The sequence below is a fragment of the Aspergillus stella-maris genome, assembly GCF_047715825.1.
Source record: "Aspergillus stella-maris strain CBS 113639 unplaced genomic scaffold BDV14scaffold_1, whole genome shotgun sequence".
NCBI lineage: Eukaryota > Fungi > Ascomycota > Eurotiomycetes > Eurotiales > Aspergillaceae > Aspergillus > Aspergillus stella-maris.
Window position 1 is genome coordinate 1,045,272 of NW_027396795.1, and position 25,795 is coordinate 1,071,066.

Below are 25,795 nucleotides of genomic sequence, written 5' to 3' on the forward strand. Positions count from 1 at the left end.
ACAATTAACGTGTCAGACATCGAGGTGAAAGCCGAGCGCCCAGATGGATGACAAGAGTAGAAGGAAGGTGCAAGGACCTCACTCGTCAAGCCTGCCCAGCACCTTCTTCGACCCTATGATCCTACCTAAAGACTCCTGCTACTGGTCGACTTGCACCTTATCCTTGCATGATCACATTTCATATGGATTTACCAGCAGTCCTCTATCCTTGTCATTTTGAATCCTTTAGCACCTGATCCAGCAATCTGTAAGAGCGATGTGTTCGATCACGATATCGACAACGCCATTGGCGGGCCTAATCGACCAAAGGCTGAGAGAGCCTGGGCAAAACACCACCTACCCCAGGCAACATTCAATTCCAACCTCTACACTCATCTCTGCTGAGGCTCTTCACCAAACAATACGGGAAGTACACCTCCCCTAGACCCAAGCTGACAACATAAGTAAGCCCCAGATTCCGCACATCTGAGACCAACGGCAGTACTATCCTATTCTCCATTTCCCAATTCTCCAGCATCTACGTACCATAATGACTGAGCTTTCCATGCCCGACAAGTCCGTCAAAAAATTCTACCCTGACGGGACCAGCAAGGTTTACCGCGGCCACTCAGTCATCAGCCCCCTTCCCCGGGACTCTCCACTCCGCACCACCCTCAATGAGGTCTACGATGCCTTATCCAACCATGACCTCCGGGAGGATCTCTTCCCTGAAGAAGCCCTTCTTCCTCCAGACAGCTGGCACATGACCGTCTTCATCGGCATTCGAGACCTCGAGCGCGGCGCCAATGTCATGCCTGGCGACGGCCATGCCGACTATATCAAGAAGGAATGGGGGCTTAATGGCTCCTACGAACAGTGGCTGGACTATACAAAGGCACAGCTTGAAAGTCAAGGCGGCCTGTCCTTCAAAGCAGCGCCGCCCTACGAGCTCAAGGTCGAAAAAGACATCGACCAAATAGTATACCACATTGCTATTCCTCTGGACCCAACCCCAGAGACTTGGGCCAAGCTTACAAACGCGCGCAACCAACTGTCCGACCAGACTGGGATCCGGTTCCCGAACCATGACACCCCGCGGTTTCACATCACCATGGCTTATCTGGTTCGTGGGCCTGAATATGATGAGGCGACCGAGCTCAAGGAACTTGTTGATGATATCCTGGTGGAGGCTCCGGATACTGTCGAGTTCCCGTCTGTCGGGCTTCATTCATTTGAGGATATGCAGAGTTTCAAACTTGAGGTTGATCTTAGTTGATGATGATTTAAACAAGGCATTGGGATTGGGGAGACTGAGAATAAACCGGGGGCACCGCTAAGGACTGCGCCGCTTTAGGGCTTGCAGTCCTAGTCGTTTAGGTACCCAGCCTAATCCAGCCACAATATAAGTTATTGGAAACCCGAAAACATAACCGAAATGTACTGCTACCCTGTACTTTAGATAAAATAATACTATATCTGAATCTATCTCTCGCTAATCTACCCAATGTAGGCTCGACTAGCAACAGCAACAGCAAGCTCAGACCCATTCCACACCACACCACACCTTATAACATCAAGCCCCATTCACTCCACATAATCTTTCTCTTCACTCCTCGGAATCCGTACAAATACCGCACATACCAACGCAGCAAGGACCGAAATCGCAAGACTAAACCACCAGATCGCGCGCAGCGCACCCAAATCCAAGGCATACCCTCCACTAGCCCTGCTAACCTCCTTCCCAATACTATCCCCAATAGCAGTCACAATAGCAGCAGCCAGGTTCTGGATCGTGACTAGCAAACTACCCGCTGACCCCTGGAAAGAACGGGGGACATTAGACGTAATAAATATCGATGCGGCCGCGAATGTTAGATCTGGTCCGAATGTCACGAGGGCTATGCCAGGCATACTAAGAGCCCAGTATATTGTATTCTCCGTCTGCGGGATGAAAAATACAGGTCCTAAAGTGTTGGCTAGCATACCAGCTATAAGGATCCAATGACCGGGAAAAAGATGCAGTGTCTTGGAAACGATATATGGTGCCAGAATCCCGCAGATCATATTTGGGATGAAGAAGAGCGCGACTGTTATCGGCGCATGACCCTGGATTGTAAGCAGGAACCGCACGGCGAAGAACATCCACCCGCCGACGTAGGCGCCGTAGCTGAGGAAGTAGGATATTGCCAACGGGAGGAAACCGGGTGTTGTCCAGAGGCGGTTGTCGATTAGGGGTCTGGATGTGCGGCGCTCGGCGAAGTAGAAGAGGATGAGGAAGATTGCGCCGACGATGATGAGTGTATATGTGTAGGGATTCCAGTTGCTGGGGACGCCTTGTGTTAGACCGAGGATTATCAGGCCGCATCCTGTTGCTGCAAGGAGGGCGCCGAGCGTGTCGAAGTCTTTGAGGGAGAGCTGCGTACCGTCGGCAGAGGGTTTTGGTGCGAACGAGGGGATCCCGGGAATTGCAGCTACGGCGCAGATGAAACATAGTATAGCATTGCTACCGAATATCCATGGAAGGTGCGCTGCGAGGGCTCCACCCTGTAGACAGCCGACGAGGAACCCCACGGGCATCAGGGAAGACATGACGGAGAAGACCCTTGTCTTGCGAATACCGGGTGAATAAACGCGTCCAAGAAGACTCATTGACGTTGCTTGCAGAACACCAATGGCGAGTCCCTGCATGGCTCTCACAACGAAGAATAGCACCGCCAGCGAAGGGTGGATACTGAATACCCCGACCACATCCCAAATAATGAGCCAGATGAAACCCAAGATCATAAGCATCTTCGGGTTTGAAAGGTCAGCCAGCGACCCGGATATAATCACTGCGATTCCGTTCGCCAGGAGAAAGGACCCTATCAGCCATGGGGTAAGGCTTTCACTGACTCCGAGTCTGTGTGGGAATACAGCTTGGTTGATGACGACGTTTCCGAGGAAGAGGCCGAAAAGAAACAGGCCCATTGAGCAGAGGAATATGAAGATGAGCTCTGTCGTGAGATTGCGGAACTCGGGGGGGACACCTTGTGGGCGCCGGCGTTGCGCTTCGGGGTCACTTGCAGGTGGTCCTGACGCCGGCTGCTGGTCTGAAGCTTCCATCTTGTGCATTTTCAGCGCTGTGTTTGGATTTCCTTCTTCTGGGTCCCTTGTCAAGTTGATGCTGCCGTTTGTCTTCGGCGATGGCTCTGCCGGGTGAGGATTGTCATTCTGCTCCTTGGCTGGTAGAAGAGTTAGTTTTGGCGTTGGAATTGGACGGCGAGCACCCAACCGGGAAAAAGCATAGCTTGCCAGTCTACGGACTCTGCTGGAGGCGTCATAATGGATTGTCAAGGTTGAGGTGCGCTGGGACAACTCGCGTAGTGCGCGATACCAGCATTTATACCTGTCCGGCAGTTACCAGACATTTACGAAGCCCATATCTGAAGAGTTACTAATAGTTCCTTCTGGACTGTTCGATTCCACCGCATTGCAGTATAACAGGACTTGTATGCACTGTCAGTGGAGTACTGGGCAAAAAGGCTAAATGAGTGGGAACCAGCGTGCATGCTGAGAGCGTGTGACAGAGAGCCATCTTGCAGGGACCATTTCGCACTACCAGCGAGTGATCCAGAAGACCCAGAAAAAAGCCACTCTCTTGGTCTGGAAGCCCTGTGGCTGAAGATATAAAATCAGATGCTGAAATATCGACTGCATATAGCCGTGGCTATATGGCTGACTAATACCCCACCTCGTCGACGGTTCTTGCTCTGGTTCTCTTTTCATTTTGCCGTCTATCATCATGACGTCTAATGGGTTACAAAGTTCTGATATTGCCGACATGATCGCACAATCTCTGGAATCATGAGTTCCAGCAGGCAAACGGCCAAATCCCGCGTGCGAGCGGGAAAGGCATGTACGCGCTGTCATGAGAAGCGGATCAAGTGCGATGCCATGCAACAAATGCCATGTACTCGGTGTGTGCAAGATGACCACGTGGACTGCGTGCTCCGTGAGACAAAGCGAGGGACGTACAATCGGGGCGCAGTTCGCGAGAAAAGAAGCAAGGGCCTCCCCCAGGCACGCGCTTCTGCTCCTGCCCCAGATCGCCTCCAGCAGTCTCTCAACGATCGGCACAGCGCCGAACATTCCGTGACCCAAGATGCTCCTGCCCCGGAATTAAACACAGCCACCCCAGAAGGCACAGGCCATGTCCTTCCCCAATCCGATGGTGTCCAAGGAGTCGGTCTTGCAAGCGAATCTCCCCATATCAACACACCATCTAGGACTTCCCTCGATACCCCCTCTACCTACCAGGATATATCGTGGTCGGCAATGTTTGACCACTTCCTCAATAATCGCGAGAATGGGAATGACTGCATCGACAAGTGTTCCATCACTTATCTCGGAGAGTCTTTCCCTCTGGCAATCGTACTCGGGAGCCTGAAGGACGGCACCCAGCCCAAACTGCATCACCAAGGGCCTCCGTTTCCATGTCCCGAAGCGAATGCTCCTTTGCAAACACCATCCGCACATATGCAACCGGAGGACATTGAATATCTACGAGCGAAGGGCGTTTTCAGTCTGCCGGAAAAGACGCATCTGGATGCCCTTGTGTCTGTCTTCTTGAACAACGTTTACCCGCTCTATCCCGTTGTCAACCGCGAGGAATTCATTCAGCAGTACAGAAATGAACAGCTGTCATTAATTCTGATTTATGCTATCAGCTTGATTGCCGTGACATTCGCCTCTCAGCCTATCCTAACTTTGCTTGGGTTTCCCTCCCGGCTAGAGGCCCGATTGCATTTCTACAAGAAGGCCAAAGCGCTGTTTGACATGGGGTACGAAACAAACAAAATTACTGTCCTCCAAAGCACCTTTTTCCTTTCATTCCACGGCGGTGGCCCAAATACTTACTGGAATTTCTATTCCTGGGTCAGCACAGCCGTTACCATTGCTGAAGCGCTAGGAATCCACCGCTCGACCATGGCAATACCAAATATGCGGCCTCAAGACAAAAGCCTGATGCGCAGACTATGGTGGGCCCTTGTTGCTCGAGACAGCATCTGCGGCACGCTGGTCGGGCGCCCGTTTCGTATAGACCTGGACCAAGCCGACGCAGATATGTTAACCCTTGAGGACTTTGCGCACGACGCCCCGGACGCAGCAGAGTTCTTTTCAAACCCCTCGACACACCGATTTGCACAGTACCAGATTGAGACGGCGCATCTCTCCCTCATCATGCGCGAGATCATCATCAGTCGATTCTATCCAGGAAGACAGCCCGTAACGGCTGAAGATCTGCACTCAAGATTGACAATGTGGAAAGCAGGCCTCGCCCCGACATTAACCTGGGATGCTGATGTGCCAGATCCCGCGAATCCTTTCTCTACATCGCTATCGGTGCAGTACAGCCACCACCTCATCCTGATCTACCTAGGCCACATGCGCGGTGGCGAGCGGATATGCTCTCTAGACTCGCACGAAGTTGCAGATATTGTTGACACCGCCGCCCATCATATAACAACCGTCGTCTGTGCATTGGTCACAAACGCAACGTCACTGACCGTGCCGCACGAGCTATACCACGGGATCTTCCTCGCGCAGGCGGCATTCTACGAGCGGATGCGGAGCAGTGACAAAACTGTCGCGCGACTAGGTCGCTCCGCGCTTAACTCGTGCCAGGTGGTGTTGCAGGCGATTAGCGACTTCTGGGACTGCGGGATGTTTATCATGCAGTTATTTGAGAATCTGTCGAGGCGCTGCCTGGAGCAACAGCAACCGCAGCCGCCGCAGGTGCTATCCGCTGAGACCGACGGACAGGATGTCCGCTCCGTGGGCCAGGAGGTGACCCAGGCCCCGGGCCCTAGTCCTGGTATGGGGGATGGCGCGTTTGTCCCTGCCATTGACGCGGGCGTCTACAGTGCGCTACTAGGTGATGATCGGTGGCAGGGGAATCCAATGCTGGAGAATCTCTTTGATTTACCCCCGGAGCTGTTTTTGCCTGAGTAGGTTGCACCTCGTGTTGCAAGCACGTCCTACCTATTATTCGCCCTGGTCCCGTTCTTTTCTATCACCTGGGCAAAGAGCAGTTCTATCAAGGAACCTACATTTTGACAATTCAAGTTTTGAACGGTTGGATCAATTGATGGTATCTATGACGTTGTATACTCCTTCGGATTCATACCCTACATGGTGATAGAAAATCACTTTCGTAAAGGGTCCATTCGCCCTGGGCTGCATCAGCCTGGCTAATGGTGCGCGGATACTGATGAGGCGACTCAGTCGGCATACCGGCCAGCTCCACAGCCCGGAGGAAAGTTACCTACACCAACGGATGAAGGCCCGGCTATATGGGTGGAGCGCATCGCTGAGTTCCGGCTATATGTGAAGGACGTCACTCGTTGAAGTGTATTCTGCATAAAGTATACAGAGTATCTAAGTAAGTATGTAGGTACAACGTCATAGGTAGAAGACCAGGATTTAAAGGCACGCCCTGCAAAATCATCCATCTCGGAAGGTAACTAAACCCCGACGGAAGTATTCCACTCAGGATATCCATTTCACCTCATTTCTTTCACCCCGCGCACTTCCTCAACACCACAATGTCCAAGATCTTCCTCACCGGCGCGACTGGCTACATCGGCGGGGACATCCTGCACCAACTTACCCAGCGATACCCTGATTCCGAGTACGCACTGCTCATTCGATCCGAGGACAAGGCGAAGACGGTACAATCCGCCTACCCCAAAGTCCGCATTGTCATTGGCGGTAATGACGACGCCGAAGTCCTAGAACGCGAGGCTGCCTGGGCTGATGTTGTTGTCCGTGCGTATACCCATAATTCTCTTCTCAAAGTAACTTACTAACCTTTCTAACCTTTCTATCCCCAGATACCGCCGACTCCTCAGACCACGCCGGCGCCGCAAACGCTCTATCCAAGGGCCTAGTACAGGGCCATTCCCCCTCACGTCCGGGCTTCTGGCTCCATACAGGCGGCGCAGGTATCCTAACATACTTTGACTCCGAAGTTAAAAAGTCATTTGGAGAAAAGGACGATAAAGTATTTAATGACCTTGCCGGTGTCGATGAACTAGTCAATCTCCCCGCCGAGGCCTTCCACCGTAACGTCGACGAGATAGTCCTCAATACCGGTACAAAGCACGACCACGTCAAAACAGCCATTATCAGCCCGCCTACAATCTATGGTACAGGCCGCGGACCAGGCTCAACCCGTGGCAGACAGGTCTACGAGCTTGCGTCGTTTATCTTAAAAGAGAAGTACTGTCCTCGTATTGGGAAGGGATTGTCGATGTGGAATAACGTGCACGTGCATGACCTTAGCAGGGTCTTTGAGATTCTTGTATCTGCAGCATTGGATCCAGGTATGCAGGGTGGTAAAGAAATATGGGGAGCGCACGGGTACTACTTTACTGAGAACGGCGAACATACATGGGGTGAATTATCTATTGCTGTGGGCGAGGAAGCACACAAGCAGGGATATCTCAAGGGTGAGAAACCTGAGACGCGCGAGTGGTCTATTGACGAGGCTGTTAACTCGCCCGCGGGATTTGAGGCCGCGAGTTGGGGGATGAATTCACGGGGTGTTGCGGAGCGTGCGAGGAAGGTCCTGGGGTGGGTTCCGAGGGGGAGTAGTTTGAGCGAGGAGGTACCGGAGATTGTGAGGTCGGAGGCGGCGAGAATGGGCCTTTGATTGTTTTTATGTATGATAGTCAAGGATTTGGCATCCGTTGCCTACTAGTTGAAGAATTGACTAGGATTTGGAACATGTACTAGTTTCTCAATTATAAGCCTAGCGAAACAACGACGTAGAATATAAAAGTCGCTGTTTTGAGGACCTATATAGAATAAACATGTACATCGCGCAATATACCTCAATCCTAGAAGACACTAGGTGTAAAATCCACAACCTGAGCCCTCTCAACCAGCCCATCCAAACTCTTCACAAACGCCTGATGTACAGAATCCTTCGCAACATAAAAGTCTCGATCTGTTGCCGTCTCAAACTGCACAACCAAAGCATGTGTAATTCTGCCCTAAATTCAATATTAGCATTGTTCGATTCAGAGATATTCCTGTCCAAAGCAAGAATAATTCTGGTAGAGAACATACCTGTGCGCCCTCCGGCGAATTATCCCTCCCACCGGATGCGAATTGGATGTATGGTTTCCTGGTCGATTGGTGGAGACACCGGTCTTTTAGGCTGAGCATGTTTTCGCAGGCCTGGACTTTATATGTTAGTGCACATGTCTATTGGGGGTGCGGTGGGAGATAGTAAGGGATGGAGAGAGAAGGCTGACGTACATCTTGAATGGCCTCTGGGGCTGCATCCCGCTTGAACTGGAAAAGAACGATGTGCGTGATTGACATGTTAAAGAGGCAGTCTGCTACATGTTCTAAAAACGCTGAGCAACATCAAGGGAGTTATATACTATCAAGTGGGAGGCGTAGCGTGCCTGTGGTTCTTTGTCGGCTATATGGCTGACAAATGATCCATATGCCCCCATTAGACCACCGCAAACTGTTAGCAGACTCGAATCACTATGAAGGAAATGGCAGGACACGGAAACAGGTTTCCGACTGGAGATTTAGTATAGTGAGTATTCCATAAAACCAGCAAGTAAGTGCCTCGCATCTCCCTGGGAGTACCAATGCACATAGGGCCCAGGAAATATCCTTAACACGCACCCCCAACAGGTTCGCAACAAATATCGACTTTAGTAGTCCAGGCATAGATGCGCCGTATGAATACACACTCAGAGACTCTCACCAAGAAGGCGCAATCCAAGACCCCCGCCAATACTCCTCCGTATCCGCCTCTTAAAACTTCTCAATCCCCCCCTTCACCCCATCCCCATCAACATCCCAATCACCCCCCTCAACCCTCTCAGCCCAGTTCTTAAACACCTTATCAATCTACACCGCATGCGTATTCGTAATCCAATTTACAGTCCTACCATGATACAAGTCCCTGTGAGCATCGCGAGGTTTCGGATATTCCTCCCCGTAATGAGACCAGTATATCCCCAGCGGTTCTCCATTTGACACCCGAGCACACCCGGACCGCCAATGCCGAACGGTAGGAGGAGTCGACACCCATTACTCCAGAATAATGGCCAATGCTGTACGACACGCTGGATGTACAGTCCAGCGGGGATATTGCGGAGGCCGAAATTGTGGTCGTGGGGTATTATATGTTGCTGCTGCTCTGCGTTGTCGATGTTGAAGATTCGGAGAGGGCAGTCGCCGATGTATTGTCTGTGGTGGTTAAACGGTAATATAACGAAGTCCGTTATAGGTTGGACCTTGAATTGAGAGACGGTAGGTATTCGGATTCCAGGCGCGATGTATCGGAATCGGACCTTGATGTCGGAAATGGCTTTGAGGAATTGTGGGCGAATGAGTATAGATGATTCCGAACTTGAGATGTAGTACATAAGTCAACCACTTTTATAAGGTAGGAATCTAAGAAACCGACATTTCTAGAAAAAGATACAGTCACACGACATAGGCCCCAGGATATCTCCTCACATTCTCCCTCAAAACCCCTTTCCTCGTACAAAATTGCACATACGCCCCGTCGTCCCTCAAGAGTCCCTCCCCCCTCAACCTCAAATACTCCTCCCTCTCCAAATGCGTAAACCCATGCATCTTACTAACAATCACCCTCTGGCGCCCCGGAAACTTATACATAGACCTCCGCAACGCCTCGATAGCTGTAGCGCGGTACCGGTCCGTCGTGCGTACAGACATTAGAATCTGACCAACAGCGACCCTTGCGACTTTTCCAGCTGGCTTGCCGTATGCACCGCGCATGCCGGTCTGGAGTCTGTCTGCACCGGCGACGCTGAGCATTTTGTTTATGCGGATTGTGTGATAGGGATGGACGCGGATGCGGAGGTGGAAGGATTCTTTGCCGGCGGTTTTGACGAGATATCTGAGCACCCGTAGTGATCAGAAGGAAGTTACAAGGCTTGGGTATATAGTAGGTAGACAAGTAAAACTCACTTATTCGCGCACACCCTCGCAGCTTCCAACGCCTCGGAGCTCAACTGTTCGTACTCATTCGAAACAAGATGGACGCAACAGGGGAAATCATCGACAGAAGCTTTCTTGCGACCTTGATCATAGAACCGGATCTTGGGATCGGGGACACCGCGGTTGAAGCGGGACTTTGGGTATGGCTAGGAAGAGGTTTGTTAGTATGCATACTATAGGTAGATCGGGCAAGGGTAGTCGGGGGTGATTACTTTGTTTTTGCAGTAGCGATAGCATCTTGCAGGTCGCCTAGCCATTGCCACTGGTATTGAGTTCGTGGCTTGCGGAAGGTGTAGGATTGGGATGCTTGATGGTTATGGTACTGTCCTTAAGAAGCCGGCTGATATAAGGCCAGCCCTAACAAAGGCTGCGCTTCGGAAACCGAAAGCGGGACGCGGATCTATCCGACCGGAGGATCTGGCGCCCGCTGGCTACACAACGCATCTGCGGATGAACTGTGCAATGAAGACCATTATTAATTCATCCGCTTGTTTGTTTTTGAGGGAAGCGATTTTGCAGCTGCCGTCGCACCCCGAAGACGGGCCTTTGGTGAGCCGATGATTCGATTCCTCCGCTCCGTGTCGTGCCTAAAACCTAATAAGCGCGCCACCCCACGACAGACAAGGGTAGCTTACCGTCTTTTCCATCAATTGTGTCAGGCGTGCCAGTTCCTGTAGACTTTGTCCAATCCTTTGAGATGTCCTCAATCACAACTCCCAGCGAGGCCGAAAAGCAAGCTTTGCAAGCGTCCAATGGCTCAACCGCAGCGCAGAAGCCCCCACGAGATATCACCGGGTGGAAATGGTTCGCAGTCGTACTTTCCATCCTCAGCTCTACCTTTCTCTTTGCCTTGGATAATACCATCACTGCAAACATTCAAGCCGACATCGTCCGCGAGTTCGACGCCGTCAGCAAACTCACCTGGATCAGCGTCGGTCTAGTCATGAGCGCCGCCGCAACCGTGCTCCTCTGGGGAAAGATCTTCTATCAATTCAACACGAAATGGTCGTACATTATCAGCGTCGCAATATTCGAAGTCGGGTCGTCATTATGCGGAGCGGCGCCCAACATGGATACCCTTATCGTCGGTCGCGTCTTGTGTGGAGTTGGAGGCTCGGGGTTATACCTTGGAGTTATCACGCTTCTGGCCTATGTATATAGCTAGCACTGGTCTCACCTGGGGACTCGGCACGGTACTTGGTCCGATCATTGGAGGTGGATTCAGTCAGAGCTCGGTCGGGTGGCGGTGGGCATTTTATATCAACTTGGTTGTTGGCGGAGCCTGCGCACCAGTCTACCTCTTCCTCATACCCAACATCGACCCGCGCAGAGGAGCAGGCCTCATGGATCGCGCACGAGAGATTGATTATGTTGGGGGTGTTTTGAATATCGGCGCCTTTGTGTCAGGTGTTATGGCCATCTCTTTCGGCGGCGTTACCTGGGCCTGGGGCAGTGCACGAATCATCGCCCTATTCGTCGTCTCCGGTATTCTATTTATTCTCCTCGGAATCCAACAAGCCCTACCACTCTTCACAACGGTATCCAGACGCCTCGTCGTCGTCGACTTTCTCAAATCCCGAACCATGCTTATCCTCTATCCTCTTCGCTGCGACTGCTGCAGCGCGTACAGCCGCCTTCGTACCTATATACATCGTTCCACTCTTTTTCCAGTTCACCCGCGGCGACGATGCCTTTGACTCGGGTGTGCGACTTCTTCCGTTTATCGTCCTATGTATCTTTGCCATCATCGCTAATGGCGCGCTCATGTCCAAATTCGGCTTCTACATGCCGTGGTATGCATTCGGCGGTGCTCTGGTCCTGATCGGCGGCGCGCTATTCTACACTGTCGACATCGACACCTCTGTGGCCCGCATTTACGGGTATAGTATCCTCACCGGACTCGGGTCGGGGGTATATCTCCAGGCAGCCTTCTCGATTGCGCAAGCATCCAACCCCCGAGAACGGATAGCCGATGCCCCGAGCTTCATTACGTGCTCTCAAGTCGTTGGGTCGACCATTGCCTTGGCCATTGCGAACTCGGTGTTCCTGAACAAGGCTCAACGCGAGGTTAGTAGGATCCTGCCGGAAATCTCATTGAGGCAGGTACAGACGGTCATCTCGGGGACAGGGGACATTCTGGCGCGTTTGTCGGACAGTACGCGGAGAGAAGTGGAAGTGGGCATTGTGGAAAGTATGGGAGATACGTATATTCTTGTTATTACCGCGGGAGCTTTGACACTGGTATTGAGCTTCTTGATGAAGCATGAAAGACTGTTCAAGTGAGGGAACTGATATCTGGAATTTAGTCTTTCAGGAAATCGCAACTCGGGTGCTGGTTTTAGTGGCTTATTTTCTAGAATGCGACAGATAGAGATAGATACTTCTAATGTGTACTTAATCAAAGCTTGCCCTGATCATTGTGGCTTGTCATTCAACTATATACCTAAAACTGCAAGGGTGCACCAGTCACACTACCTACCAGTTCCATTCCAGAATGATGCAACCCACGAACCGCCCTTGTATACCACCACAACAGGACTTTACGACATACCCTTTAAAACCTACACTTGTCAGACAGCCGTAGATTGTAACTCCGAAGTACGCAAGCCCCATACTCTCGAAAGGCACTCTGCAAGTCATGTTCCATAGTGAGCTGGTCTTTGCTAGGAGATTTGCGGTAACTCTGTAAAACTAGGTAGCCATTGAAGGTTAGGTGCCCAGCCGAGGTAAGCCAAGGGCTGGAGAGTGAACACGAGGTTTGCTTTTTCTCCGCGAACAGCGGATCATGCATGTAAAGGTCGATTCTATGACCGGGAGCATTGATATGTTTTCTGGATGCTTGAGGCTCAGCCATGGCTACCTAGTGAGTCATAGAGCCACGCTAAACGCACACTAATGTCAAAAATAGCCAGAGGCAATGAGTCAGTGACGATAAGGAATCACCTACAAATGAAACCTTATTCGGAAAGACTCTCTTCGCCCAGCAGTTCGGTTGGGGATTCATGCTGCTCAGTTGATGGGACATTATGCTCGGGTTGGGACCAAGTCTACAACGGAGTACATCAGCTAGATGCGATAAAGTGATCTATCGCCCGTTCAACATACGCCGCGGGTCGGGGTACTATGAAGAGCAGCGAGGGTGGTCAGGTCACTCAGGACGATGGAATTGATGGAGAAGGATACGGCGCTCCCAGAGGCACATACCTGGTCTCTGACATTGCTCGACCTGCCAATCGAACTCCTCCGTAACATTCTCGACAACTTCAGCGACCCACCAGTGGAGCAAGGCAGGGTTAGATGGCGAAAGGCAACAATATGGTCTAGAGACATCCACCGCGAGAACCAGAAAATAATCCAAATTGTCCGTCTTGTCTGTCAGAAGTTCAACGAAGTGGCGTCGCCGCTGCTCTGTCCGGTTCTTCAGGTCGATCTGGACCAAGCATCTCTTGAGCGGGCAGTGAACCTATCCTACTCTCCGCGGGTTGCACTCGGGATCCGTGCTATTCGCGTCGGCATGCAGTGCTTCCCGGGGGGACTGGCTAGAGATCCAGAACGGTTCATGGAGCTCCGCCTAAGCAAGGTACGACAGGCAGTGTACGACATAGAGTATGCATGCGATGAGCCGCCCGCAAACGAACAGGGGGTTGAAGATGATTCAGAAGCTGAGCAGCAGGGCCGGCCATATAGTGCGGCGCTTGATAGGGGCCACAAAATCTGGGCTTCGTGGGACGACCTTATTAACCGGCTCACAACGGACCCTGGCCCTGTCCAGCCTAGCGATGAGTACCAGGAAATCCTCTGCACCGGCTTCGAGAAGTTTTGCCTGAAACACCAGCAACAGCGGGAGATGCTAGCATCGCAGTTTTTTGTGCGCACGCTGGCCTCGTGTATGGTGCGCATGCCAAACGCTCTGTCCCTGGGCTTCTCGGATGAAACTAAAGAGCACCCCCCGGAATATCCCTATGATCCAGACTTCTTGGTGGAAAATGAGGTTCTCTCTCGAATGATTACTGCCCCTATGACCTGGCAGGAACTCGAATATACAGACGACATGCATCACGCTACAGCCCGAATCCTCTCTGACCTCCCCATTGCCATCCATCAGGCCGGCATCTCCCTCAGCGATATGTACGTCGGTATCTTCCCCTGTATTCGCAATCAGACCCTGGTCTTCTCTCGGCCCCATGATCCCACACTATGGGACGACCTACGCGCCGCGTACCAGTCCCTCCGACGCGCCGATTTCGGTGATTCCCTGAATTGCCTTCCTATTCGGCACAGCCACCTGGCTCCTGAAGACAGTCTTCATCTCAACGAGTATCTTTCTGCCCTACTAAGCAGCCCGAGCCTGGAAAGAATCACCATAAACACAACCGCGTTTGGAGTCGACGACGGTCGCGGCCGCCAGAGCGGATACGATCTGAGCCGTGTCCTCTCCGCCGCTAACTGGCCATGTATCCGCAATCTGAAAATCCTGAGCGTCAGCATAACGCAAAGTGCACTCAAAGCGCTATTCTCTGGCCTGGGCTGTTCAGTGGAGTATCTACAACTAAGTAGCTTTGAGCTGCTCGACGGGCGCTGGGTGGGGGTTCTGGATATACTCCGTGAAAAGATCCGTCCTCGTGCGACAATCTACTTCACTCCTTCTTGGGGTGGAGAGTTTGGGGTCCGGGTTGGGAGGCCGCGGAAGAGCTGGGATCACCGGAATTACAGTATACCAGAGACACCACCGATTTTTGGTGAGGTGGTCAGGTATATCTCGGGCGTGGAGATGGAAAACCCTCTGAGAGACTGGGAGTCGTAGGTAAATTCATGACTTTAGCCGGCTTATGACTTAACAAGAACAATGCTAGAAGAGCCTTATCCGTACAGAAAAAGGTCTAGTGTTAAGATCATGCTAACCGTGACGATCCATCATAAACACGCTTTAGTGAGTAGGCGGTTCAAATGGTCCAACTTCTGTTGTATACAAACAACAAACTCCTCGCAGACTGCCTGGTCGCCCCATGTCCCCTCGGATGCAGAGGACCTCTCAGCAAAAGATTTACAAACGTCATGGACTGGCGCCATCTCGCATAGAAGTAGCTGAGCCTTCATCTTGATCTCTGTTTCGATCGGTAGGCGAAGTAGCCCGGTGTTGATGGAAATCGTGTAAGCACCTGCATTGTCATGGTGCTGTGAAGCAGGTGTAGAATCATGGTCTGCTCCTGGTCTTCCTGGCGTCTCACTATTTGGAGCATCACCTATGGTACCGCCAATATTATGCTCATATAGCACACGGTACCAGTTGACAACCCGAAAGACGATCGTTGCAAGAAGAGATAACAGGGACGGGTCATGGGCGGAGATACAATCACAGTTGAGTATTCGTAAGACACTTTCAACCGCTGTACGTGCTGTGGAAAGCACAATGTCGCTCCTCGGCCCCGCCTTCGGACCTAGTGGTTCGTTGCGCTTGCCCTTTGACAGGTTGTATAGGGATGAAAGTGTCCGGCAAGCGGCTGCGATACATGTCGAATGTGCTCTCTCATGATCCTGCTCTGATCCACCGCTTTGAAAATCTGTTTCATCGCCCTCGTCCTCAATATGATAGTTCCCGTCAGTAGCAGTACCGGATTCATCCATGGCGGTGTCAGTTTCAGCCATAGTAGACGACGCACTCCCGTCCCTCATAGCAGCGCATATCCCTGGCGGTGGGAGACTCTCTTGGGGCATAGATTGATCTTCCAGAGGTGCCTGCTCATCAAGCCACTTTTGCATTTCCTCTGGCATATCAAAATGCAAACTTGGCAACTCTCCGATATCACCGCCCAGCAAAGAACGCGGGTCAATCAATCCAGACCCAGACCGCGCAATAGCATCCCACCCGCCATCCAACGCTGACCCCGCAAAGTCGGTATCAAACATATCTGCTAAATGCCAGCGCTTGCGTTCGGACATCTGAGTAGTTCCAATCCCAGGTTCCGTCTCAGCCTGAACTGGACGTGAACCCTTTCTGCCACCCCTCGGCGGCTTCCCTTGGCGCCTGGAGCGACCGTATACGCATCTGTCGGCGAGGCCGTGCTGGATACACCGACTGCAGACGGGGTGCTCTTTTGTGCATTTTACTTTCGAGGCTGCGCAGGGGTCGCAGGTCCTTCGGTGAATTTGACGTGGTTTGGCCATTATGGTTGGGACTTGGATGGGGTGGTTTGGGATGGGAGAGGTGAGGTTGTCTGAAAGATGGATTGAGGAGGCAGGGTTCTTTGTCTGACACAACACGTGACTTGGACACTATATGCCCTGACTTTGTTCCAAGGGCATTGTCACTAACTACTGCCTTGGATTCTGGTCTACACTATTCTTCATACTCGAAGTATAGACATAACCTGCGTTGTCCAGGCGTCCAGTTAGGCGACGCAATGCCTCGCGATGACGCAGGTATCGACCATACAGAAGCGCACTACATTGACCGAAAGTACAACTAAAATCTCTCCACTCATTCACCAAAATCCCGTCGAGAGATGTGTAAAGGTAAAGACAGAACTAGGAAGATTCTGCGCCAGCCCTGCTGCAGCCTTACGCGCCTTGCGTGAGCCACCGACTCTTTCGTCACTCACTACGTGGTGAAAGTGGCTTGTAATATGCAGCTATAACGTCATAGGACACCCCATTCATATCAATATTCTCTTGCAAAGGAAGTATCAGAATGCAAGGAGCCAATAATAATACTCGGCATGCAGCGTGCTGTAGACCGCTTATATGACCTCCAGCCTCAGCCGGGGGGCACGCTCGCCTTGCATTTTTTCAAGCCCGTCTGAACTCTCTTGTTGACGATATACGTCGTGCAGAGTGGCTACCTTTGCGGGAGTTTGTTATCCTAGGAGAGATTCTGAGATAGTTTTTATCGTAGGTGAGGTGAGTCAGGAAAAAGGAAACGCGTATCACATTCAAGTATGAAGAATCGAGGATCATCTAACCATAACCACATTGCAATACATACACCCCCTCAGCTGATTCTGGGCCCCCAATTAACGCGCTAGAGCTTTCTCAGGCAGAGCAACCTGTGTCCTGGACAGGATAGGATACTTATTAGACCACCTTCACTCAACAATACATCCCACTTACAGGAAGACAGCACCACCTGCCGTCATCAGTATCGTCGCAGATGATGAACCTATAGAATTGTTAGTCGATATTTTCTTGGCAAATTCCTGTATACATAGTGGTGAATAGGCGGTTGACATACCCTGCTTCACACTCATCGGGAGGGGGCATGAACTTGAACAAGGGATTAGTTTGATGTGTCGCTAAACTGATATTGTAAATGGGAGCTAGATACGTACAACGCAAGCAGCCTGGATATTTGTTAGATTACCTCCTTTCTTCAGAACCTTCAATTACTTACTTGTTGTCTTTTAGTCACGACTGCACGGGTGCTGTTTGACACTGGGACGGCGGAGGCAACAACGGCCAGGGTAATCACAAGACACAGGAAGCGCATCATGTTTAAGACAGTTAATAAAAGAGTAATTTGTGTAGTAAGGGAACTCGTAAAGAACAGAGGCAAATGGTTGAAGAACATAGCTGGAAACGCGCAGGTCGTGCTTCTTATACCTACAATACCCAGTGACAGCACACCTCCAGTCCTGTGTGACTCGTTCGACACATCTCGTTGAGCATGCACTCTCTTCGATATATGCACGATATGGTGCAGTTCGCAGTACGACTAGTTTGACGTGGCGTGGCTTCGGCCCGCCAGACTATTGAAGGCTGCATATCGCGTTGCACAGAGATGAGGTGGGGAAGCAAGGCTGAAGGACGGCATGGTCGACACAGTGAAAAACTCACGAGACATGGAGGATATAATCCATAATCACGGGGCTCCCCGGAAAGGTATCCTCTATTTCCACCGTAACGTCAGCATTTAAGGTTGTCAAGGTCCCGAGCTATCTCGGAGACATCAAGTTTCCGACCTGCCCGGGCGATTGATCATACCGGTCACTAAAGAAGCTACGTAGGCTTAAAAGCCTAAGCCTGATGTCAACATATGAGAACATATCCGTTGAGTTCCAAGCTTAATAGTAAGCCAATTTATAGACTAGAACACTATCAGCTCAACCAAGCCAGGCATTTGTCACATTTTGGACTGTCGAAGTTAGGTATTCGGAGTTTCGGACACATTTTGCGGAGAGATGATTCATCCACCTGCTTACCAATGGTGCTCTGGCCAGCTGTCTTCATCGCATCAACTTGTATTACGCAATGTAGGGACCGCTTTCAGGCCTATGGGGCCTTCCACTGGGCTGGTATAAGTAGAGACAGAATACTGAGAAATGCCAATTATGCTCTCATGTCCATCGTGGCTAGCGATACCTACCCAGTTTCTAGCAACTTCAAACCTCACCACCGTACATACCAACATGACTCTGAAATACCTTATTGCCGGCGCAACAGGCGGCCTCGGCCAAGAAGTCCTCAACTACTTCGTCGCGAACGTCCCCTCTACCAAATTTGCAGCAGCCTCAAGCAGTCCCGCCAATAGAGTCCGCTTCGAACAGCGCGGGATCGCTTTTCGCCATGTCAACTACGATGATGAGGGATCACTTGACTCTGGATTGAAGGATGTCGAAAATCTCCTCTTCGTCAGCACAAATTCATTCGATAATGAAGAGCGCGATAGGCAGCATCGGAGGCTTATTAGTGCTGCTAAGAGGGCTGGTGTTAAGCATGTAAGCTCTATCCCATGGCTTCGATGGTGTGCTGTTATACTGATTATGGCAGGTATGGTATACATCTCTCGCATTTGGTGGATTCTCAAACGACTCAAAGGCTGCTATTCAGAAAGTCCACCTTACCACAGAGCGATTGCTCAGAGAGTATGTAGCGCTGCAAGATCCCATCTTCCTTCAAAAGGAACTAACATTCGCAGGTCTGGTCTCACGTACACATCTATCCGAGAAGGCGTATACCTCGAAGCATTCCCCGTCTTCATGAACTGGTACCCCGACAGCAAAACCGTCAGTCTCCCAGCAGACGGCGAAATCGCATACACCCGGCGGGCTGAACTTGGTGAAGCCACCGCCCGCTTGATGATAAAAGGCGGCCACGAGAACGAGATCGTGCTACTTACGGCCGAGGAAACGATCACGGCTAAGGAAGTAGTCGACGTCATTAACGAGAGTACAAATCGCCAGGTAGAATTTAAGCTGGTCTCATCTGAGGAATATGTTGCCGTCAACGGTGCGAATGACCAAGGTGGAAAGCCAACGGCATTCTTTGAGAAGGTTGCTTCTTGGTGGGAGGATATTGGGCAGGGAGCACTTCGCACGACCAGCCCGCTTATGTGTGAGGTTTTAGGAAGGAAACCGACGGGGCCGGAGGAGGGTTTGAGGGAGATAATGAGTCAAAACCCGGATTATATTTGGCATCAAAACTATGCATGAGCTTAGTTTCTGTTAGGGAAATACCTTGCTACAATGCATTCCACATGTTAATCCGCCTGGATGAGATTGAACGATTAGAACGAAAGAGTGATGACCAGCAAGTGTAGATATTTATAATCTGATTAATGTATTATTCGGTCTCTGTTTGTTGAAGGTAAGAGTAGGTGCATGCCATCTAGGGCTGTTTGGCCGCGGGCGAAGCACTCTGCACTGCAACTCGGCCCTGGGAGCCCAAAGATTCCCTGGCTTATCGCTTCTTCTCCACTCCAAATCTTTGCGATAACGTTATCCTGTCTTCTTGACCAATAGCACCCCTATTTCTACTTGTTATCAGGGGAGAGTTGGAGATTAGAGGTTGGGCGCGGGCCAACGCCGTTGACACACGGTTATCGGGCTGAGATAGCAGGTTCCCCAGAGTCAGGGCTGACGAAATCTAGAGACTTCATTCGCTGCTATTGTTCAACGGATCTAATATAGCGGTTCGGACTTTTTATTGCTTTTGAAAACATATAAAATGGCCTCCCTCAATTCATCTTCATCAAAGCCAAGCGTCCATTTGCTGCGTCGCCGCCATGCCCATCACTCAGCGACTTCGTTGGAGCGCAGCAGCATGGGGAGAGCAAATCAAGCAGGATATCCGCGTCGAAGAATCGAACCATGACGAGAACGGTCAAGTCTGGTCAAACCAGGACATCGATCCGACGCCGCCCAGTAAACGCAACTACCGATGGCACAACTACCTCCTATACTTTGTCGGAACGGGCTTCAACAACTGGACAGGCGGAAGCAGTATCATTGGTGTTGGACTAGGGTGGCAGAACGCTGTAATTCTCGCCTTCGCTGCGAATATCCTCGCTGGACTTCTTGTGTCTGCAAACTCCAAGGCGGCCGCGAGGTACCATATTGGATTTCCGGCTATTGCACGCTCAGTGTATGGTATGTGGGGGAGTTCATACCAGGTTGCTGTCCGCGCGATCCTGGCTTGCGTTTGGTACGCGACAAAGGTGTACGAGTGCGCGAGCTACCTGCAAATCATGATGATGGCGATATTTGGCCGTCACTTCACCGACATCCCAAACCATGTCCCCGAAAGCATCGGGTACACGACACAGCAATTCCTCTGCTACTTCCTCGTCTGGGTGATCATGGTCCCATTGCTATTCAAGCGCCCCTACCAGATGAAGTGGTTCTTCACGAGCTCCTGCATCCTCAGTTTCCCCGCTATATTTGGGCTCTTCATCTACTGCCTGGTTAAATCAAACGGTAAAATCAGCCTCGACTCGTTTGAGTCCTCACCACTGTCTCAAAGCGAAAAAGCATGGCAAATAATCTACGCCTTCTCCAGCACAATCAGCAGCGGATCAAGCTACATCGAGTCAATCCCCGATATGGCTCGCTGGGCTCATTCACCATATAGCCCGATCTACATCACCATCTTCACGAACTCAGTCTTTAACCCGCTCTCCTCTGTCCTCGGCATATTGGGTACATCCGCGCTCCAATCAGCAACGGGCCAAACGATCTGGACGCCCTGGAATATCATGGCTTACATGCTAGAACAACACACCACGGCGGCCGCGCGGTTCGGCATTTTCTTACTTTCCGTAACGTGGTTCTCGCTATCGCTCAGTCAGAATATTTCGTCTAATATGATTCCTTTTGGCTCGGATGTGTCTATGCTATGGCCGCGACATATTACGATGACGCGTGGGTTCATCCTTGTTCATCTGTTAGCGTGGGCTATATGTCCTTGGAAGATCTATGCATCCGCACAGACGTTTTTGGATTTCATGGGTGCTTATGGAATCTTCATGGGTCCGGCTGTGAGTATTATGCTTGTGGAGTACTACATCGTCAGCAGAGGCAACATCTTCATTCCCTCTCTTTATGTGGGGAACAAAGATAACGAGCACTACTGGTACCACGGCGGGTGGAATATCCAAGCCTACATTGCATACATTACAGCCGTGGGACTATGCTTCGTGGGCTTCATTAGCAAGATTGACGTTGATGTTCCGAGGGTGGGAGAGGATTTGGGGAATTTGGGGTGGGCGTTGACGTTTCCGACTGGGGCGATTGTTTATTTGGTGCTTTGGGTCGTTTGGCCTCATGCGAATGCTAAGAAGGTGGAAAGGTTGAAGTGGGAAGAGTTGGGGACTAGGTATGATAGTGTTGTTGTTGAGGGGGAGGAACGGGGGGATGTGGAGAGTTTGGGGAAGGATGTGGATGTTTCGGAGAAGGATTGTAATTAGTATTAATCTGGCCTTCGTACTCACAGTACAGGTAGTATAGGACAATATAGTACTAAGGCCAATGTTTCAAAGTCTGCATGTTATAGGCGCTCAGTCGATTGTAGGCAACGCCACGCTTGAAACCTTACTTCACTCTTGCATCTCAACGCATTTCTCACCAAACAGCAACATAGGAGTAAATTCGCCGAAAAGCTAAATTGGTATTATTATATTCCGTCCAGAATGTCTTCTAGTCAGAGAAAATAACAGCAAATCGGCAGCCGCAGAGAATGCGGGGGAGCCCAGGGCTAAGCAGCCGGACCTCGGCTCCTCCCCCATCCCGCATCACAACCCCGGATCCATGTATAACCCTTAAACTTCCTAAACAAACACACCCAACTCTGTCCAGACTCCTCCCTCTCAAACGTAATCCTCCATACCAAATAACCATGCCCACAAACAACACCTACATCCTAGGCGTAGGCCTAACCCCCTTCCTCAAACCCCGCCGCACGCGCGAATACCCTGAGCTCGGCTTCGAAGCAGGCACAAAAGCCCTCCTCGACGCCAAAATAACATACGACGACGTGCAGGCCGGAATCGCATGCTACTGCTACGGTGACACCACAAGCGGCCAGCGCATATTCTACCAGTTCGGGCAAACGGGGATTCCCATTTATAACACGAATAATGCGTGTGCGACGGGGTCAGCTGGGTTGCATTTGGCACGCACTATGGTTGGCAGTGGAGGGAAAGATTGTGCCCTTGTTATTGGATTCGAGCAGATGAGGCCGGGGAGTATTAAGAGTGTTTGGGATGATAGGCCGAGTTCGGTTGGGCCGTCTACGGCGTTGATGGAGAAGTTGTGGGGGAAGCATGCTAGTCCGAGGAATGCGCAGTATTTTGCGAATGCGGGGAGGGAGTATATGGAGAAGTATGCCTAAACCACCTCGCTATACCTTACCAGCTGATGAGAAAGACTAATTGAATGCATGATGTGTGCCAGGTACGGCGCCAAACCAGAAGACTTCGCCGAAATAGCGCGCGTGTCACACGAACACTCCCAGCGGAATCCCTACTCGCAGTTCCGAACAGCATACACTCTCCAAGAAATCCTCGACTCAACAATGATTCATCCACCCCTTACAAAACTACAATGTAGTCCAACAAGCGACGGCGCTGCCGCAGCCGTTGTCGTCTCACAATCCTTCCTCGACGCACGCCCACATCTCAAGTCCCAAGCTATCCTCATAGCCGGCCAATCCCTACAAACCGACGACCCAACCGTGTATTCCGGCAGCGCAATCGACCTCGTCGGGTGGGGGATGACAAAGAAAGCTACCGCACAAGCACTGTCCGAAGCAGGCGTCAACGCAAAAGACATCTCAGTGTGCGAGTTACACGACTGTTTCTCAGCCAACGAGCTAGTCCTCCTTGACTGTCTTGGCTTCTCAGAGCCCGGCAAAGCCCACGAGCTCGTGCGAAAAGGAGACATAACATACGGCGGGAAGGGACCCGTAATTAATCCCTCAGGCGGTCTCATCTCAAAAGGCCACCCGCTCGGCGCAACGGGGATTGCTCAATGCGCGGAATTGACCTGGCAATTGCGTGGGTGGGCGAGTAATCGGCTTGTGGAAGGGACGGGGGTGGCGCTCCAGCATAATTTGGGGCTTGGAGGGGCTGTTGTGGTGACTGTTTATAAGAGGGCTGATGGGGGGAAGAATTTCAAGTTGTCTGAGGAGGAGATTGTGAGGGCTTCGGGGGTGGGTTATAATCCTGCTGTTGAGGCGAGGTATGTGAAGCCTGCTGAGGCGGAGAGGGTTAGGAGTCGGGTTAGGTCGGATTATCCGGTTGAGGATACGCTCAGGAAGCTTTCTGCTAGGATTTGAATGCTTTATTGGAAGTACTTCTGGGAACGAGGGTTTAGCTCACTGCATACTTTTGTTTGTTCATAGGCGTAACAAGTACTTACAACAATGGAACCCTATTCTGAGTATTGACTTTGAGGAATTCTTAGGATTAGCGAGGCTCCTCTGAGGATTTAGATGATTTATGGACGAGGCAGCGCAGACAATGTACAATATTTGTTGGCCAAACTTGTGAGCCTTGAATGATATATATTTAACACCGCGGCGAACCAACCGCTAAACATACCCGCACCACTGAACTTAGGTTGCAACTACGAACTCATTCTCAGCGACATCGTCATAGCTCGCACTGTAGGGATTGAGATTGTTTCCTACTATAAGAGTAGAGTAGCAATTGTAGTAGAATCGCTAACCCCGAGACATCTGAGATAAGTTGACCGAGGCTGAAGAGGGTTTCTGCCTCGCTGCCTCAGGAATGAACCAGCACAAGAAAGACCCACGATGTCGCCAACAACTTCGATCCAGATCCCGAGACCGTTGCCGAACACTAGTCGGGTTGTCACGTCAAACAACGAGAGATAGCAATTACGCCTTTGCTGTAAGGCGCGTATAGGTCATTCCGGCTTATATCATGTGATTAGCCCGGGATTTCTCCAACTCAGCGGGCGCTTTCCCTTCATCCCTTCTCAAGCCACCTCGAAGAATGCATGTCCTCCTGGTTGATGACAAGTAAGCACTTTCAAACTTCTTCTATTGCAATCTAATCAAGAAATTAATATTTTTTAAATGAATCAGTCGCGTCTGGCGAGTTCGAGGGTCAAAATTCCTCCAACAAGCAGGATGTACCGTCGCGGTAGCCGACCACGGCAAACAAGCCTTGGATTATCTCGCGGCCTCACCTGTGACATGTCCACGTCCTGACCTCATCCTGTTGGATGTAAATCACTCACAGACTGAGCTCGTTGTCTAAGTTGAGTATCTTGCTAACGAATCTAGATTGCCATGCCAGTAATGGACGGCCTACAAGCCGCAAACATTATCCGAACCCAGGCTCCTTTCAACAAAGACCCAAAGATCTGCTCTACGCCAATTGTGGGCTTATGCACAACCAGAATCCGCGCTGATCATGCGCGATTCATAGCGCAGGGATTTGATGATATCCTAGCTAAACCATGGTCTCTACATGACGTTCAGCGATTGGTGGGTTGGTGGTCGCAGCGGCTGCTATTGCCTAGGTCTCAGGGAGTGGATATGACCCAAACTGCTATCGCACCAGTATGGGGTAAGCGATCGCGCATATGAAACTTGCCAATGACAAGATATTTCGCCATGAATGGGGCAGCTTCTGGGCCGGTCGGCTACCTCGTGCTCCCCAGATAGGAGCTCAAGCCCCCTCGATATTTTCCTTGGTTGCGATCACTTTAGCCTCCAGACCTAGCGATTCTATCATTGATGCAAGCAATACGCATAGTTGTTGGGTATGATATGAGAAACCTATGAGAAGTGAGTCGCCTTGGTAGACGCCCTCGTGCTTTGTGGACGGCGCGTGGAAACTCGGAAAGCTTGTCGGCAGTCCGAGTCCAAGAACAATTGATCCCTACAGGAAAGCTCTTGCCTATTCCTGGAAGGAGAGATCGTACGACAGACGTGAGGTGGATTACTTCTTGTCGAACGATTGACTACATTTCGTCTTCGATTTAGACACCACTTCAGCAGCGAATACTTCTTTTGCTTATACCAAAATGTTCATCGCCCCCTATGACGGACTAGCATTCCGCTCTAAACCGCGAACATACAGGGCATACCCAAGGCTAAACACAGCGTCCAATGACTTGCATTGAAGGCCCGTGAAATGCGCGCGAAGGCGCATGCACAAGTCAATCGCGGAGCTTAGAGCGGAACTTCCGCGATGTTGATAGTCTGCGAACTGCATCCTACAGGGTATAGTCAGACTGGGGTACGTCGATCCGAAGACTTGAGTAGGGAGATCTCGAGGTCGGCTGACGAGTCGGTAGAGATCAAGCTCAAATTTAGGTGTACCCGCAATAGTTATCGCAGCAGAAGCTGAACTGCCGATAGTACACGCCGGCGGAGCAAAACCCGGGGTCGATCAATTCGACAAACTTTATTTCCCGTCCAATATGCACTGGTTTTGCGATGGGCGTTCAGGGACTATGGGTCCAAATTGGCCAATTCCTCCCCCGCACCACCTCCGCGTTCCCCATATTTCTGATCCGGGGATGAACCACTCAAC

General features: G+C 51.1%; 13 protein-coding genes across 13 annotated transcripts; 8 read left to right on the top strand and 5 right to left on the bottom strand.

The window, feature by feature from the left end:
- Positions 1-529: 529 nt before the first annotated feature.
- Positions 530-1,255, top strand: BDV14DRAFT_194783 (RNA ligase/cyclic nucleotide phosphodiesterase; the record flags this gene model as incomplete). Its single annotated transcript, XM_073772013.1, has 1 exon — positions 530-1,255. The coding sequence occupies one exon, from the start codon at positions 530-532 to the stop codon at positions 1,253-1,255; it is 726 nt and encodes a 241-aa protein (XP_073633965.1).
- A 285-nt stretch (positions 1,256-1,540) lies between these two features.
- Positions 1,541-3,382, bottom strand: BDV14DRAFT_206656 (major facilitator superfamily domain-containing protein). The gene is made up of 2 exons (XM_073774949.1): positions 3,251-3,382; positions 1,541-3,200 (listed from the first exon to the last, which is right to left on the bottom strand). The coding sequence occupies exons 1-2, from the start codon at positions 3,297-3,299 to the stop codon at positions 1,564-1,566; spliced, it is 1,686 nt and encodes a 561-aa protein (XP_073633966.1). The 5' UTR covers positions 3,300-3,382; the 3' UTR covers positions 1,541-1,563.
- A 377-nt stretch (positions 3,383-3,759) lies between these two features.
- Positions 3,760-6,267, top strand: BDV14DRAFT_206660 (Zn(II)2Cys6 transcription factor). Its single transcript, XM_073774950.1, has one exon. The coding sequence runs from the start codon at positions 3,823-3,825 to the stop codon at positions 5,968-5,970; it is 2,148 nt and encodes a 715-aa protein (XP_073633967.1). The 5' UTR covers positions 3,760-3,822; the 3' UTR covers positions 5,971-6,267.
- BDV14DRAFT_5873 (NAD(P)-binding protein) lies at positions 6,268-7,694 on the top strand. Its single transcript, XM_073777099.1, has 2 exons — positions 6,268-6,786; positions 6,852-7,694. The coding sequence occupies exons 1-2, from the start codon at positions 6,564-6,566 to the stop codon at positions 7,670-7,672; spliced, it is 1,044 nt and encodes a 347-aa protein (XP_073633968.1). The 5' UTR covers positions 6,268-6,563; the 3' UTR covers positions 7,673-7,694.
- A 165-nt stretch (positions 7,695-7,859) lies between these two features.
- Positions 7,860-8,349, bottom strand: BDV14DRAFT_194787 (Dabb family protein; the record flags this gene model as incomplete). The annotated part of the gene is made up of 3 exons (XM_073772014.1): positions 7,860-8,015; positions 8,092-8,202; positions 8,284-8,349. 3 exons carry the CDS (start codon positions 8,347-8,349, stop codon positions 7,860-7,862), a joined length of 333 nt encoding a protein of 110 aa, XP_073633969.1.
- A 1,128-nt stretch (positions 8,350-9,477) lies between these two features.
- BDV14DRAFT_206663 (ribosomal protein L10e/L16) lies at positions 9,478-10,307 on the bottom strand (the record flags this gene model as incomplete). Its single annotated transcript, XM_073774951.1, has 3 exons — positions 10,230-10,307; positions 9,988-10,163; positions 9,478-9,916 (listed from the first exon to the last, which is right to left on the bottom strand). The coding sequence occupies exons 1-3, from the start codon at positions 10,272-10,274 to the stop codon at positions 9,478-9,480; spliced, it is 660 nt and encodes a 219-aa protein (XP_073633970.1). The 5' UTR covers positions 10,275-10,307.
- A 407-nt stretch (positions 10,308-10,714) lies between these two features.
- BDV14DRAFT_206666 (major facilitator superfamily domain-containing protein) lies at positions 10,715-12,382 on the top strand (the record flags this gene model as incomplete). Its single annotated transcript, XM_073774952.1, has 3 exons — positions 10,715-11,136; positions 11,183-11,576; positions 11,689-12,382. 3 exons carry the CDS (start codon positions 10,715-10,717, stop codon positions 12,298-12,300), a joined length of 1,428 nt encoding a protein of 475 aa, XP_073633971.1. The 3' UTR covers positions 12,301-12,382.
- Positions 12,383-13,177: 795 nt separating this feature from the next.
- Positions 13,178-14,821, top strand: BDV14DRAFT_194790 (uncharacterized protein; the record flags this gene model as incomplete). The annotated part of the gene is made up of 1 exon (XM_073772015.1): positions 13,178-14,821. One exon carries the CDS (start codon positions 13,178-13,180, stop codon positions 14,819-14,821), a length of 1,644 nt encoding a protein of 547 aa, XP_073633972.1.
- On the bottom strand, positions 14,345-16,220 carry BDV14DRAFT_162471 (Zn(II)2Cys6 transcription factor). The gene has a single exon (XM_073766889.1). It carries the CDS (start codon positions 16,180-16,182, stop codon positions 14,932-14,934), a length of 1,251 nt encoding a protein of 416 aa, XP_073633973.1. The 5' UTR covers positions 16,183-16,220; the 3' UTR covers positions 14,345-14,931.
- Positions 16,221-17,115: 895 nt separating this feature from the next.
- Positions 17,116-17,601, bottom strand: BDV14DRAFT_162472 (uncharacterized protein). The gene is made up of 3 exons (XM_073766890.1): positions 17,405-17,601; positions 17,343-17,354; positions 17,116-17,277 (listed from the first exon to the last, which is right to left on the bottom strand). Exons 1-3 carry the CDS (start codon positions 17,579-17,581, stop codon positions 17,185-17,187), a joined length of 282 nt encoding a protein of 93 aa, XP_073633974.1. The 5' UTR covers positions 17,582-17,601; the 3' UTR covers positions 17,116-17,184.
- Positions 17,602-18,295: 694 nt separating this feature from the next.
- On the top strand, positions 18,296-19,460 carry BDV14DRAFT_162473 (putative NmrA-like family protein). Its single transcript, XM_073766891.1, has 3 exons — positions 18,296-18,728; positions 18,781-18,875; positions 18,929-19,460. Exons 1-3 carry the CDS (start codon positions 18,333-18,335, stop codon positions 19,440-19,442), a joined length of 1,005 nt encoding a protein of 334 aa, XP_073633975.1. The 5' UTR covers positions 18,296-18,332; the 3' UTR covers positions 19,443-19,460.
- Positions 19,461-20,014: 554 nt separating this feature from the next.
- On the top strand, positions 20,015-21,694 carry BDV14DRAFT_186616 (permease for cytosine/purines, uracil, thiamine, allantoin-domain-containing protein; the record flags this gene model as incomplete). The annotated part of the gene is made up of 1 exon (XM_073770842.1): positions 20,015-21,694. The coding sequence occupies one exon, from the start codon at positions 20,015-20,017 to the stop codon at positions 21,692-21,694; it is 1,680 nt and encodes a 559-aa protein (XP_073633976.1).
- Positions 21,695-22,122: 428 nt separating this feature from the next.
- Positions 22,123-23,562, top strand: BDV14DRAFT_186617 (thiolase-like protein; the record flags this gene model as incomplete). Its single annotated transcript, XM_073770843.1, has 2 exons — positions 22,123-22,607; positions 22,680-23,562. 2 exons carry the CDS (start codon positions 22,123-22,125, stop codon positions 23,560-23,562), a joined length of 1,368 nt encoding a protein of 455 aa, XP_073633977.1.
- Between the last annotated feature and the right edge of the window lie 2,233 nt (positions 23,563-25,795).